This window comes from Leptodactylus fuscus, chromosome 5 (genome assembly GCF_031893055.1).
Source record: "Leptodactylus fuscus isolate aLepFus1 chromosome 5, aLepFus1.hap2, whole genome shotgun sequence".
NCBI classification, from domain to species: Eukaryota; Metazoa; Chordata; class Amphibia; order Anura; family Leptodactylidae; genus Leptodactylus; species Leptodactylus fuscus.
The window spans coordinates 150,238,433-150,253,894 of NC_134269.1; the positions used below are offsets into that span (position 1 = coordinate 150,238,433).

Below are 15,462 nucleotides of genomic sequence, written 5' to 3' on the forward strand. Positions count from 1 at the left end.
AAAAGATTTTTGAAATTGTATTTTTTGCATTCTAGGAATAGTGTACTGTAGAAATAATATTTGCATTTGGATAGAACTTCAATAAAAATATTTTAGCTGGCTAGCATTACACTTTCTTAAACAGACAATACATTTTTCCAGCTTTAAGTTTATGTCTTGATGGTTAATTGGCGCTTCATGGAAATGACTTTAAACATGTGCATATCAGATGTCCATACACATTTCAAAGAAATACTACTATGAAATTTCTCTTTTGTTAGAGTACAAACATAGGCTGTCGGGAACAGAAAAAAAAAACATTTGGAAAGAGGATGCATTCTGCATAAAATGGTAAAGGGTCATTTTAAATATATATTTAAAACACATTATTGTAATACATGATATTGTTGCTAAACAACTGAAATTATTTATGGAGAAAAGAACCCATAAGATAATATTAACCATGTATATTATTATTACTTTTATTATTATTATTATTATTATTATTATTAATTTAATTTATTTTTTTAACACTAATATATTCTACAGCACTTGCCAAATCAGTGGATTAATGTACAATGTCAGACATTACAGAGTAAATAACTGACAACTGAAACAAGAGTGAGGGCCTTGGTGACATGAGCATAAAGCTTAGGTAAAGGTGCTTGCATCATACAACGGCCCAACCATCTTTTTATATGACAAAGAGGGTAGTACACATAGAGCTGCCTGAGCCAGTCCTCTGTATGTATACAGATATCGGTGCAAAGAGTATGAGGAACATTGTTGAAGAAAGAATAAACAATGTCATCCGCTTGCCTAAGACTATGTGCTTTTTAGGCACAGTTTAGTGATTTGTCATTCGCAATCAAGCCGTCTCTATATGCCAGCTCTTTTAAGTGAACAACATGAATTGGCTCTTGGCTCTTCTTTTACTACTTTTCTTGCTCTGAGGGCAGCTAACCTCTTTTAACCATACTGTTACTATCTGCAGAGCACAGAAGACTGTTTTAGCCCTGGACCCCATGATTTTGAAACAGCAAAAATGTATCGGCATAGTGGATGGGACTCTGGCTAATCCCATCCACACATTGCAGAAAAATATCCACAGTGAACATGCAATTTCAAAAACTGTTGCATTTTTGTAAATCACAATATGTCAATTATACCTACGGAAACGCTGATGTTTTTCTTATAGGTATAACTGAAGCAGAAAGTCCATAATGGAAAACTCTGCAGAATTTGTGTAAAAAGCACTGAAAGAAAAACTGTGATGGGTTTTGCCATGGGTTTTCCTGCAGGCCCGTTATGTGGGGCCTCAGCCTTAAAGGGGCTCTATCAGCAAAATCATGCTGATAGAGCCCCACATATGCGTGAATAGCCTTTAAAAAGGCTATTCAGGCATCGGTAATGTTATATTAAACTACCTCCCCCCCCCCCGTTTAAAAAAAAATAACCTAAAAAAGAATGTGATCTACTTACGGTTCGTGCACGCTGGGCGGGCATTCAGGGTGTGTCTTCATCTTCCTCCACGCCTCTTCTTCCTCCGATGTCCTCCGGTCCCGTCTTCTTCCAGCGCTCGCTCGCGGACACTGATATGAAAAAATGGCCTGGGCGCATGCGCAGTAGCATGCGGCTTCTACTACGGCTACTGCGCATGCGCCCTGGCTATCACTGTCCGTTCGCGAGCGCTGGAGGAAGACGGGACCAGAGGACATCGGAGGAAGAAGAGGCGGGGATGAAGATGAAGACACACCCTGAATGCCCGCCCAGGGTGCACGTTTGGTAAGTAGAGCACATTCTTTTTTAGGTTATTATTTTAAAACGGGGGGGTAGTTTAATATAACATTTACGGTGCCTGAATAGCCTTTTTAAAGGCTATGCACGCATATATGGGGCTCTAGCAGTATGATTTTGCTGATAGAGCCCCTTTAAATACAGAGCCTTTTGGGAGCCAAAAAAGTTGGCTCTTTTCAGTGAGCAGAACTGAATGATCCAGCTCACTGTAAAGAGCCAAAATTCCCATCACTAGCACAGTTAAAACTGAATTTTGAGAATTAATTTGATTCCCGGAGTAGCACATTCAAGAGAACTGATGTAGACCCAGAAAAGTCTTAGAAATTGGAGTGGTTCACATACCGTTCACATACCGTTGACCTATACTGTAAGTAGGACATCAGTATTTAAGATTCACTTATGATATCAGAAGTCACATATGGTTTCAAACATCTAACGCTACGTTTACACTAGCATTCGGGGACACCAACCCTTTTTTCCTCTTATAATGGAAGTAAACCCGGTGGACCCCGTTGTAGTCTATGGGGTCCACAGGTAACCGCTTTTAAGGTGGATAGGGTTTCTGTTTTTGGGAAACCCAAACGCAAGCATGATCCTGGCATAACTGGGCAATCCTTCATTTCTTCTGTGGTCTTCTGCCTCACAGGGAAACCTAAGACTGTCTGTTTTGTTCTTATAGATTACAGCTGATATCTAAAGGCCTCTGCAGTCAGGCACTCACTTCACTTTTTAGATCTAAAACATATCATCTTTTTGCCTAAAGTCCAATGCAATGGCCAAATTCTTAGTTATAAATAACAATAGATGACAATTCAACTGGATTCTAAACTGCTAGTGAACATTATCTTGATATGAGGTGAGGGCACATATACAAGTATACAGCAAAATAGACAGGGAATACACTGTGGTAGACATGTAGACATATACAGGGACACAAAGGTAGATAGAAGAAATGTAGCAATAGGGAATGCAGTGGTAACAGTTCTCCTGGGCCCTTGTCCTTGAGGAGGCTCCAAACCCACTGCTATATAAATATATATTTGTGGGGATAAATAAATTGTATGGTATATTAGATTGACAACATGGGATTCTGCCCAATAAAAAAATTGTTTTTTTTCATTGTTTGTTATGTTTACTCACCTCTCCTGGGCTCTCTTTAATACTACTCTGGGGTCTGAAGGGTCCAAGAGTGTAATAGCAGTTCTGGTCCAATCTGAAAAAAACAGACGTCATCTCATGATGTTCGCCAAACAAATACTCACCTCCAGCAGACTCCTATGCCCCATCACAGTTATCAACAGATTATGGAGGCTATTACTTGCCGTTAGGCCCCTCTTATAGATTGGGCTTAAGCAACAACTCATTTCGCCTTTATTACAATCCCCCTCTGCTTTAGATAAACCAATAGATGCACAATTTACTTGAAAAAGCTTTTTATTAGAAAAATGCAATGGTGTGTGCTAGAGCCTCACGTTTTCTAACCTGAATACAAAGCCCTTGAAGGCTCTGATATGGGGAATTGAATATCATTTGAATATTTCTAAAATTCCAATTTATAGAAGGATGCGAAGACTTGGATTTTGTAGAGTTGGTAAACAGTCCTCTTTAAGGACCTTAGTGGAGAGGAAAAAGCCACATCACATGACCATATGACAAGACTAAATCTCACAGAAAAATCAAGATTTGGGACAGCCAGTGCATGAAGGAACTGTATTAGTGCTTCTGTATAAGGACACTTCACAGTCATTAGCACTTCCCTTATTCTGTATATGGACACTACACAATAGCACCTCTTATGTTCTGTATATGGACACTGCACTGCCAGTAGCACTTCTTCTGTACTACATATGTCACCTCTCTCAGGGTCAACACAGCAATGATGCCACCCTTTTCAGGGTAAAATTACCGGACAATATGTACAGTGCCAGGCAGATAATCGAATGAAGTCAATGGAACCCCAAAATGTAGTGTCAACATTTACTACTAACGCAGATTATGCATTCCTCCTTCATCTGATCATTATTTTTTATCTATTACAGTTTTTATATATGGACATTGCACAGTTGCACTTCTATTCTGTATATGGACACTGCAGGGTAGCACTTCTTGTACCCTGTGTACAGACATTACTGTGCACAGTATTACTTCTATTCTACATACAGACACTTCTGCACAGTAGCACTTCCATATAGGCACAGCACAGCCATTGGCACGTCTTGTATTGTATAATTTGACACTGCACAGTAGTACTTAATCAATATGGGTTTTGGACAGTAGCACTTCTTTTCCTCTGCATATAGACAAGCACTGTAGCACATATCTTGTATAATACATGCACACTTTTTAATTACACAAGGGCATTAACATAAGATATCAATAGAATAAATATTATTACTATTTCTGTATATATATATATATATATATATATATATATATATATATATATATTAGCCTCTGCCCACGACTTTGTCTGGGGGTTGTTGGAGTTGATGATCTGCCTATATTCAGCAAATTGCTGCCGTCAATGGTTTGCCTGCTCCGGTATTTTGGCAGCTCGCAAGCTATCCTGCTGCTGACCTTGTTCCTCACACCGTGCCTGTGATTGTGCATCTCAGCAGCTCGTTGGGAAGCCATATAATGAGCATATTGTTGGTGTTGATGATCCGCCTGCTGCGGTGTTTCAACAGCTGTCAAGCTGGCCTGCTGCTGAACTCATTCTTCGCGCTGTGCCCATGATTGTTGAAGTATCTCAGCAGCTCGCTGGGACACCATACAATGAGCATGTTGTTGGCATTGATGAACCGCATGCTTCAGCGTTTTGGCAGCTCTCAAGCTGGCCTGAAACTGAACTCATTCCTCGAGCTGTACCCGTGATTGTTCCAGTATCTCAGCAGCTTGCTGGGATGCCATATAATGAGCGTGTTGTTGGTGTCGATGATTCCCCTGAGCTCTGCTTGAGGAGAACTTTGTGACTTCTGGCTTCCTTCATAGCTCTCGTTGTTTGCAACAAATTAGATTTTCTTTTCCCAGGCATGTTGAAAATTGGCAAACTGCCAATTTGGATTAAAAGTGTTTGCCCATGTCAGTTTGTCATCAGTGCCTGAAGCAGATTAGATAATATGCAAGTCTGTGTACACTGAGGGTTAGCGTGTGTTTACACAGAGAGATAACAGCCCTGGCTTTTTCAGAAGCTGAGATAAGAGCAGTCTAATATAGTATATGAATATAAATTCATAACAGTCGTGAAGCCATGTCATTTACTGGGATAAAAAGTAGCCTCTATTTTAATCGAGGTTACAATCTGTCTATGTGCCAAAGTTCATTCAAATCCATTCAGACGTTTTTGCGTGATTGAGGAACAAACATCCAACCACACAAACATCCAAACAAACAAACTTTTGCATTTATAATATTAGTAGGATAGGATATATATATGGCTGAATCTATCTTTTGCTATGGGCATCGTGATTTCCATGTTCTTCTTGCAAGTAAGGCAGTAGGTAAGCCTTCTCATTCTCTCAATATTTCCCAATTTTTCCTACAGTGTGAGAGTAAATGTGTGCCCTCAAAATGTGTAGGACGATTACAGTGGGGAAAATAGTATATTTTTACATTGCTAAATATTTACCAGAATATTTGATATATTAGAGTATATTTCAAAAGACTTTCTACTGTAATGTTCAATAATAACATGAACCACAACTAGTGTAACAGGTATCAACTTACTAGTTAGTGTTTACCCTGAAACCCTCCAGTACAATTCCTTATAGTACACAGCTGTTGTAAGTCAATGGCGACTTCCATACTGGTGATCTCTGAATCAGCTGACAAACTATTTCTCAATCTCAAAAACATTCTAAGTTTGGTCACTGATCTCAGTAGTCAGTATGAATTACAAGGTAAAACAATGTTATGTAGCATGCTTCTGTAATTTGCTATTGATTAGTCTGCTCTTTACTGTCATTCTAACTGATAACCCTGCGCAGATAGTTCTTGTTATTGCCTGTAGGTACAATTTCCCCTCCCATATAGCAGGTGATGTGACACATCATTTTTCACTTATTGGTGTTTAGCACTTGGACCCAACAAAGAATGAAGGGGTCAGAAGCGTTATCTGAGCTGGAATTCATCTACACATCAAAGTGCAGCCTTACATTCTTGAAAAGATTCCATGGAAAGCACTACAGTCAGCACAGAACTGATTGAATTCAGATTTTTGGAAAAAGTAAGAACATTTAAAGATGAGGCACACATGTACAACATACAGCTCAAATGTATGAAGCGCATATAAGAGAGTATCTTAATTCTTAAAGCATAACTAAACTTTCACACTATTCAATTTTCTTGCTGCATTTGTAGAGTTAATCATTTTTACAAATTACATCAATACACAATTTAATAATAAATAATAAATAATAATTTTGCCTCCCTTGAATAAAAAATTATGCCTGAAATGGATTCTCTGGTCATTTTTTCCCATTCTCTATTTGTAGCTCGTTTCTACGGTTAGCAGAGATTTGTACACCGTTTCTATGCACCCATGTTTGAAGTGATTTCCACCTCCCAGGCTCTGCTGTGCTCCTAGTCATCGTCCTTTTAGTTGGACTTACTCTACTCTCATGTAGTAAGGGAAGATGTCTTCCTGTCTTTGCAGTAGCTCCTTGCCCAACACCCACTCTCCTCCATGGATGGAGGAGCAGCTAAACAGCAGTGGTGGTTATGCAAAGCCCTGTGTAATAACTGTGTATTTATAGTTATAACTATTAAAGATTATCAGTATTGCTGACTGGGAACTGTGGAGAAAATCACACAACAACAAAATATGGCACATGTGAATGTGTAATAGTACAGCCTACCTTCTGTAGAATCTGACCCCTGTAAAGACACTAAATAACACACAAAAAATACGCACACAAAAAAAAAATATCATATGACACAAAACATAAGTAAAGGAATGAAATACAATATAGCGAAAAGGGGGGGACATGGTAGACCAATGACCAGAAATACCTGACCACAAGTGGCTATGGATACAAGACCAAAAGGGTAATAGACAAAAATACCAGAGCCTTACATTATGCTACCAGGTCAAAGTGGCAAATATCAATACATAAATATAAGAAGGAAATACCACAGGGAAATTGCTAAAAAGCAAATAATCAATAATATCCTTCCGTCTGATATTACAAAAATGATCCCAAGTATGACCAATAGACACAATAATACCCCCTTTTTAGTAATGTACCATACCGCCTGTGGTGTGAAACGCCCAACACGCGTTTCGTACAAGTAGATGGACTTTGTAAAGACACTGTAAGCTCTTAAATGTACCAGTTTAGCTTCTTCCCCATGATCAAAGGCCCTGCTGTTGCCAGCGGGAGTAAATAGGTGAATAGCACAATCCAACTACTGAATGATACATAATGCTTTGTTCTTCCAACCAATCCATTTTGAATAGGTAAGTTAGTTCACTGAGGAACAGCTGTCTGAATGATGGATGTGGGCCAATCCACGCCTGTAGGACAAAATTGGTGAGGTGTCATCGGGTAAAGACTCTACCTGTGACTAAAAGTATTAGACCGGAATTAAGTTTTTTGAAGAAAAGATGACTGATGAGACTGGACACTGAGATAGACAGAGTCCAGAAGGAAGGAACAGTTTCAAAAACATTAGTGTGTCAGACCACTTGGCATACACACTATGACTGATGCATGAGCCCTTGAGTTCCACAGAACTGCAGGAGCAATGATGCCCTGGGCGAGTGACTCACCAGCTGTAATGGGGGAGACTGAGGGCCCTGATATATATCCATGACTGATGAAGGTCCCTCTTGGACTTTAAATTGTTACTAACGTTTCAGACAACTTAGTCTCGTTTAGTAGAACATTTGATATTGGACCAAAATGCACTTTAGTTAAACTGTTACTAGTTTCTGCCAAAAAAACCTTTCTAAAGAAGCTGCCAGAAGCTGTCTCACTTACAGCTAATTTGCTGTTCACTCCTTGTTACTAGGGAAGTCCTGTTCATAGATACCTTTAAAAAACAGGATGGGTTCTTGGGTGAGTGCAGGAGGGAGGGGCTGGGCTTCCTTCATACATTGAATGGAGAGGGGAGGATTCCACACAGCTTTTCTAGATTTTGTACCTCACAGAAAATACTCACAGTCCAAAGGGAAGGTATTTATTTCTGAACAGATGCTTGTGTTATTGCTGATGGGATATTAGTCATAGATAGTATTTTTTCAATTTTCCTAGGATCTTTTAGCAGCATCATAACCTGTATTTGCAGTCCAGATTCCCTAGATCTCCTATATCATGTTCTCTTGGGCTTTTCTCAGCTTTTTTTTTTTTTTTGCTATTTTACAGTTACTCCTGTCAGAATTATATCTAAATAAACCAGTTACTATCAGTAGTAGTAATAGTTCTGCAGCCATAATGGGGCTACTAGCAGTAGAAAAACAACACCAAGACACCATGTTTGAAGGCTTTTACAGCCAGAGAAAAGGTTGACCTGCAGATATTTCAATTTCAGTGTTCTGCAATTTAGTTTTGCCTCCTTCTGCCTGGGGGATAGGGAGAATATACAAATTCCATGCAATTGTTTCCCACACTTTGATTTGAACCAAGGACCCCAGCCCATCAGCATCAGTACTGGTAATGCTATTGTGCAAGCAGTGCATTAGTTTATAGTATTGTTTAATATAACAGGACTCCGCATGACAGCAGTTCAATAATCTGAAACATAACTGAAAAATCAAATACAAATGTTTGACAAAACTGGCTGCATTCTGGGGCTGGAAATTGTGGTAATAGTCTGTATACGTTCTCCCTTGCAGCATAATCTGATTTCAGCAAATATAAATGATACAAGTTAGAAACTAGTTTTCAATGTTGACTTTTTTCTTTCAAAGTTTCTGCTTCTGGGCTGTGCTTTGATAGTCTTCCACCTGTACTTACTCAGAGAGTAATAATTTCACATGCCACACCACAAGCACACCATGATGACATAAGAGCAGTGTGACTAGTTCTTTTTTTTTTTTTTTTCCTCTTCCCTCTTTTCTTTTTGCAGTTCTGTATTACAGTGGTTCTGGCAGGCAGTTCTCTCCTGACACTGTTTACAGCACATGATACTTGATTCAGTCTCTTTTTTAATCTGTGTGGGGAATTAAAGAGAGCAGCATCAAAGAAAGAGGTAGGTGATGTTCACAGTTCTGAGTATTGTTATGATAGCATTATTCTTTTTAGAGGGTTACTGCCAAAACTAATATAAACAATACTTCAAGTTTCTTTTAACCTTAACAACTTGTTTTACAAAATGTTATAAATCGTTTCTATATACTTTATACAGATACATTATATTCTTTACCCTACACTTATGTATTCTTCTCTGTAACATCTATGTAACAATTAAGAAACACACATGTAACATTTTATGTGTTTGTTATACTGTTTGTTAGTGTATCATGTTAAAGTCTGAGATTTCTTTTGTGCTTGTTTTCCATTTTATTGTTTTTTTCTCAATTTATATCACATTGGACACACAGAGACTGTAAACACCCATTTTGATAACTTTCTTTTGCTTCATTTCTTTTTTTTTTTTAAAGAATGTTTAGCTTATACAATACAATATATCATCTGGAATACATCTAAAATGTATGAAATGAGCAATCATCCTGAATTATTTCACAATGAATGAGTTATTGGAATTTACTTTTAAGAGATGTTTATTGTAGTTTGTGATTTTTTACTGTTATTCAGGCATTGAATGAGAACAGTGAAGAGGGTTTTCTAAGCAATACCTCAGGATTTCATAGGCAGAAGCACAAAGGCATAAATGCAATGCAATGTAGCATTGTATTTCTTAATAACATTCATTCTTTTTTTCCACAAGTACATTTTTGCACAGCATAAAGGAATGAACGACTTTGTAAAGGACTAAAGCTATGAGCACGATAAGTTTGATGAATATAACAGCACAATGCAGTGATTTTTGAATTAAACAGTTAGGTTTACATAGTGCAGTGCAGATTTTGGATATATTTATTCGACAACATCAGGAGGTATGTAGTAGTGTAGAAGTATAAAGGAAAGATTTATTCTTTATAGATTCAATCATTTCCCCAAACCAACACCAAATATATACTGTGTGAACCCATTCAAAAACATGACATGCATGCCATCTGCAACTACATCAGTACACCAACTGCAGAGATCACTGGTATGCCTAATCATTCAAGTGTTTGTATCCAAGAGCATGCATATATAAGTGATATTACAGCCATTAACAACAGTTGCAATGAGATTAAGAATTTGACATCTAGGTTTATTTTAAAGTACTATCATGGAAAAAAAATAATTGCAGGTTTTAAGGAAACCTTAAAACCTATAATGTTAGTTACAGAATATGTGGCTTAAGTACTTTGAGCAGCAAGAACTGCAAATAAATCTACTTATACCATGTTATACCCCGCCTACAAGGTGGGAAGTCTTGGCTTCCTGTTGCTGAAAATACCTGAAATTGTGTTTTTTTTTTTTTTTAACAACATCAATTGAGGTGTGTCCATGAACAGATACTTTAGCTGCTTTATTACACTACTACCAACATTGATGTCAGGAATATTTAATTTATCATTTATTTACCCCATATATGCATATGCTTGTATATATATATATATATATATATATATATATATATATATATATATATATATATATGCTTTATATATATATATATATATATATATATATATATATATATATATATATATATAGCTTTTATTCTGATCCTGGTGTACATTCAGAAACTCGGTGAATAGACATATCACTGTAAATTACATCTATTAGATGTCCTGATAACACACTAATATTAAATAGCCACACAAAAGGTCCAGTAATAGCCTTTAAAGAACTGAATGCCTTACTTACACTATTGACTGAGAGGAAACATGAGATCAGTTCCATAGCACAATTTTATAGTTTTCCTTTGGGGAATGGAAGGGTGCTCAGTTATCACACCCACTGGCTTGGTGTTAGTTCATGGTTGTCCTATTTTTGCAAGATTTGTCTTGGCAATAAGTATATAATAGTATATGATTTCTGTATTTGCATACATTACATTGTTAGCACACTTAAATTGCATAGTATGATATATTATTACATAATAACATGTAAATATTCCCATTGAAATTTCTAATTTGTTTTCTCTAAAGTTCCAAAGAACAATTCTTTATACGGTTTAGTGAAAATGAGTGATCTATATTTTAAGAAGTAGGATTAATGTGATAAAACATCATATGCTTACTTACATGAAAAAGATGGAATAATTCAACTAATCATATTTTTTTTTCCGCATTCAGGTACAACATAAAATTGCAGCGATGCATCTCCAAATAATTCCCTTATTTGTACTGCTAATAATTGGCAGTGTATATCCCCAGTATGATTATGACTATGGTGTACCAGATGATTACCCCTCCAACTTAGAACTTGGACCCTCGTCTCCTAATTGTGCCCCAGAATGTAACTGTCCATATAACTATCCTTCAGCTATGTATTGCGATAACCTTAAATTAAAACAAATCCCATTAATTCCCCCTGGAATTCAGTACTTGTATTTGCAGAACAACCAGATTGAAAGTATAAGTGATGACGCATTCCAAAATGTGACTGATCTGAAATGGCTTATTTTAGACCATAACCACTTAAGCAATGCTAACATTAAGAAAAATGCATTTTCTAAATTGAAAGAGCTTCAGAAATTGTACATAAGTTTTAACAACCTTACTGAGCTTGTGGGCCCACTGCCAAAGACAATGACTGACTTGTATGCAACCAACAATAAAATCTCCAAGATTACCCCCAACATTTTGGAAGGTTTGGAGAACCTTACGGTTGTACATTTGCAGCACAATGCCCTGAAAGGAGATTCAATTTCAGGTGCATTTAAAGGTCTGAAGTCCCTCTTGTACCTTGACCTGAGCTATAATGAGCTGACAAAGCTGCCCATAGGACTTCCACCAAGTATAAGTTTTCTTTATTTTGATAACAATAAGATCGGCAATATTCCAGATGAATATTTTCAAGGTTTCAAAGCTCTTCAATATCTCCGTTTGTCCCACAATGATCTGAAAGATTCTGGGGTACCTGGCAATGCCTTTAACATCTCAACCCTCATTGAGCTGGACCTTTCTTTTAATTCGCTTGAAAAAATTCCAGCTGTGAATGAAGGCCTGGAAAACCTCTACCTGCATGTCAACAAAATCCAAAGTGAGTTGATATTTGTAGATCATATTATAGAAGATGTAGTTGAAGTTTTAAGTGGAAAACATGTAATTTCTGTGATTCAGAAGAAGATTTTCTATATAAATTTTATTTCATAACACAGTTTTATGTCAGGCATCTAAACGTCCTAATATATGTTGTTATGCTAATAATCGGTGGGTAGAGACAACTTTAGGGTTTGAATGTAAGACTATATGTCCATAAAGAATATGCCATCCATACAGGGCAATCAATATGAGAACGCTTACAGGATGTGCATGTAACTAACTTATTCCTTTCCTGTATCAGTAGGCCCTAAGGTTACTATGCATGTACTACATTTTTATATATGAAGTCCCCACATCTAATATACAACTTGAAGATCGCTTTCCTAATAATCGAAATTTACATTACTATCCACATTAGAAAAACAAGATTTCTTGTAATAACAGTTAACATTGTGTGACTGTTGGGTCATAGATTCTGCATGTTTGAACAAGCTGCTAACATAGAGTCTATTAGACAGACAGGATCATTATGTGAACATAACATATAGCCTAAGGTTGAACCACTTATAAGGTATAGTGGAAAACATTGCTTCAGGTAACACCATTGTCTGACTGACAGTTTTATATTCCATTTCTTCAACTTCTCATCTCTAATTGAAGTAAGGAATGGGTACCATTTCAGTTTTCCCCTCAAGCACCTCAGAAGGCTAAAGGCTTGTTTTTGCTGCAAATATTTACCATAATTTGCAAAAGGCTTTTCTACCATTCCTAATACAGACCAAATCCTAATTCCCACAATCACTGCAGAATTACTATAGTTAAAGTGATTTTCCAGCTAATTTAAAATATATTTAAAGCTACTTACACTTCATTAATTCATAAGCTGGGATGGTTCCAACACGTTCCTGGTCCCAGCTGGTGTCTCAACATACAGGAAATTCTGGCTCAGTCAGTCATTGGCTCAGGCAGGTTACCATTGCAGTCACTGATTGGACTATTCGAGAGACACCAGGAAATAGAGACCAGCAGTGACCTGGACACCATGTGAACGGGACTGATGTTGAAATCTGTGTGGGTGTATATTGCTTTTTTACTTTAGTTCCCCCATTCTGAGTCTTTTAATTCACTGATTAACCACATTAAGGCTATCCAATGAAAATGACTGAAAAATGATATCAAATAAGTAGCTAAGTGAAATGTAGAATACAGTATATGTACATTACATAAGCAATATTGAAGAAAAACATCACTGTCATAGGCAATCCCCTTATCTTCCTTACAGATAACTCTACTTACTTACAACTCTATTCAGTAGTGTTGGTAGTTTAGCTAGACTTTTCTTTCACCAGACTCACTGTCTTTTTCATATTACTGCCATTTCATTTTACTGGTAGTATGGAACAGTAAGGTCTCGTTCACATATGCATTGATATTCCATCCGGGGGAGTCCCCATGAGGAACCCTTCGAACGGAATACCAAACGCAACTGTAAGCAGTGTGCCAGTGAAAGCACACTATAACATGCGGAGAGAAAAGTAGTTGACAATCTACATTCTTGTTCGCATGTTCAGTGCGGGCAGTGCGCAGCAAGCACATGGACCCCATTATAGTCTATGGGGTCCGTGTGCTTTTACTGTATTCTTGCAGTTGCGCTTGGTATTCCGTTTGTGGTTTCCTATGTGGACTCCCCGAACGGAATACTGAATGCAGATGTGAACGAAGGGTAACATGTTTATACAGCTATAGATGGTACTCTAAAATTAAGAACTTTTTAACATGATAACATTATAAACAGTACAAAAAGGATGAATTCTCTTAAATTGCTCCTAGATAAATAGTGATAAATATAAATGTTGTACATCTGATTCACTTTCTTACGTTGCAGAATTCGATGTGAGCAGCTTTTGTAAAGTTATCGGACCACTGGAATACTCTCGGATCAGACATCTGCGCTTGGATGGAAACAATATCACCCGAGCTGACTTCCCTCAGGAGCTTCACAACTGTCTTCGTTTGGCTTCAGATATTGAGCTATAAGAAAAAACCTTTTGTCATAGTGGGGGTTGCCAAGCTGATGATTCATTCTCTCTTAAAATTTGTTCAGGTTAAAGAAATGCAATAAAATGTATAAGTAATGAGGAATGAACCTTCAGAAATGTTATCAGGTTAAATGCATGTGATTCAAGTCTAAAGATCTAGGAAATAAGGCAGAAACATAATTTTAGCTGAAGCAATATTTTAATAAATGTATAGCAACACTTGAAAAAAAATAAAAATACTAAAACTAACCCTTGATGGGAGAAAAGGCTGAATATTAAATGTAAATATATATAGCATATTAATGGTGGTCTAGTATGGAACACAAAAAAGTTTCAACACAAAATGTAGTCTAATATATGCAGCAGGCAGCATCTGTTTACACTTGGAACGCGTATTACATCAGAACAACACCTTGTAGAATGGAAAAAGAGGCAGTATAGAAGATATAAGCTATTGATAATATTGTAAGGCTATAGTCTAAGTGATTGCACACAAATGGAATGTAAACCACACTGGGCCTCACATATGAAAATGAATGCAGATAAGAAGCCGTGGGTACGCTTTGCAACCAATCATACTCTTTAAAGGGATTCTATCATTAAAATCACATTTTTTTGTCAATCACGAGTAGGAATAGCCTTAAGAAAGGCTATTTTTCTCTTACCTTTAGATGTCTTCCCTGCGCCACCGTTTGGTAGAAATCCCGGTTTTCATCTGTATGCAAATGAGGTCTCTCGCAGTACTAGGGGTGGGCCCCAGTACTCAAACAGCACTGGGGGCATCCCCAATGCTGCAAGAGAAATCTCCAGCACCGCCTCCATCTTCTTCAGGAATGGCCTCTTTGCGTGTCTTCTTCCGGAGCTGGGTTCAAACTTCTAAGCCTCAAGCCTCAGGCAGAGCTGACTGCGCATGCCCACAGGCCACAAGAAAATGGCCACTTACACAGCTGTAAGCCGAGGCCTAGAAGTTTGAACCTGGCTCTGGAAGAAGACACGCAGAGAGGCCATTCCTTAAGAAGATGGAGGCGGCACTGGAGATTTCTATCGCAGCATCGGGGACGCCCCCAGTGCTGTTTGAGTGCTGGGGCCCGCCCCCAGTGCTGCGAGAAAACTCATTTGCATACAGACGAAAACCAGGATTTCTACCGAACAGCGGTGCAGAGAAGATATCTAAAGGTAGGGGAAGAATAGCCTTTCTTAAGGCTATTCCTACATGTGATCGACAAAAAAAGTGATTTTAATGATAGAATCCCTTTAAACATAAGCGTAGACCTCTATTTGGTTACTCTGGGTACCGCTTCCTCTTCTTATCTGCATGAGTTTTATACAAAAGACCCAGAAGTTCTTAGTATCAGTTCCTCAAGAAATAGGAGACAATAT

At 37.6% G+C, this 15,462-nt stretch overlaps 1 protein-coding gene across 1 annotated transcript; it reads left to right on the forward strand.

Moving 5' to 3' along the window:
* The first annotated feature begins 8,817 nt into the window (after window positions 1-8,817).
* LUM (lumican) lies at window positions 8,818-14,795 on the forward strand. Its single transcript, XM_075274472.1, has 3 exons — window positions 8,818-8,967; window positions 11,132-12,041; window positions 13,929-14,795. The coding sequence occupies exons 2-3, from the start codon at window positions 11,153-11,155 to the stop codon at window positions 14,078-14,080; spliced, it is 1,041 nt and encodes a 346-aa protein (XP_075130573.1). The 5' UTR covers window positions 8,818-8,967; window positions 11,132-11,152; the 3' UTR covers window positions 14,081-14,795.
* Window positions 14,796-15,462: the final 667 nt, after the last annotated feature.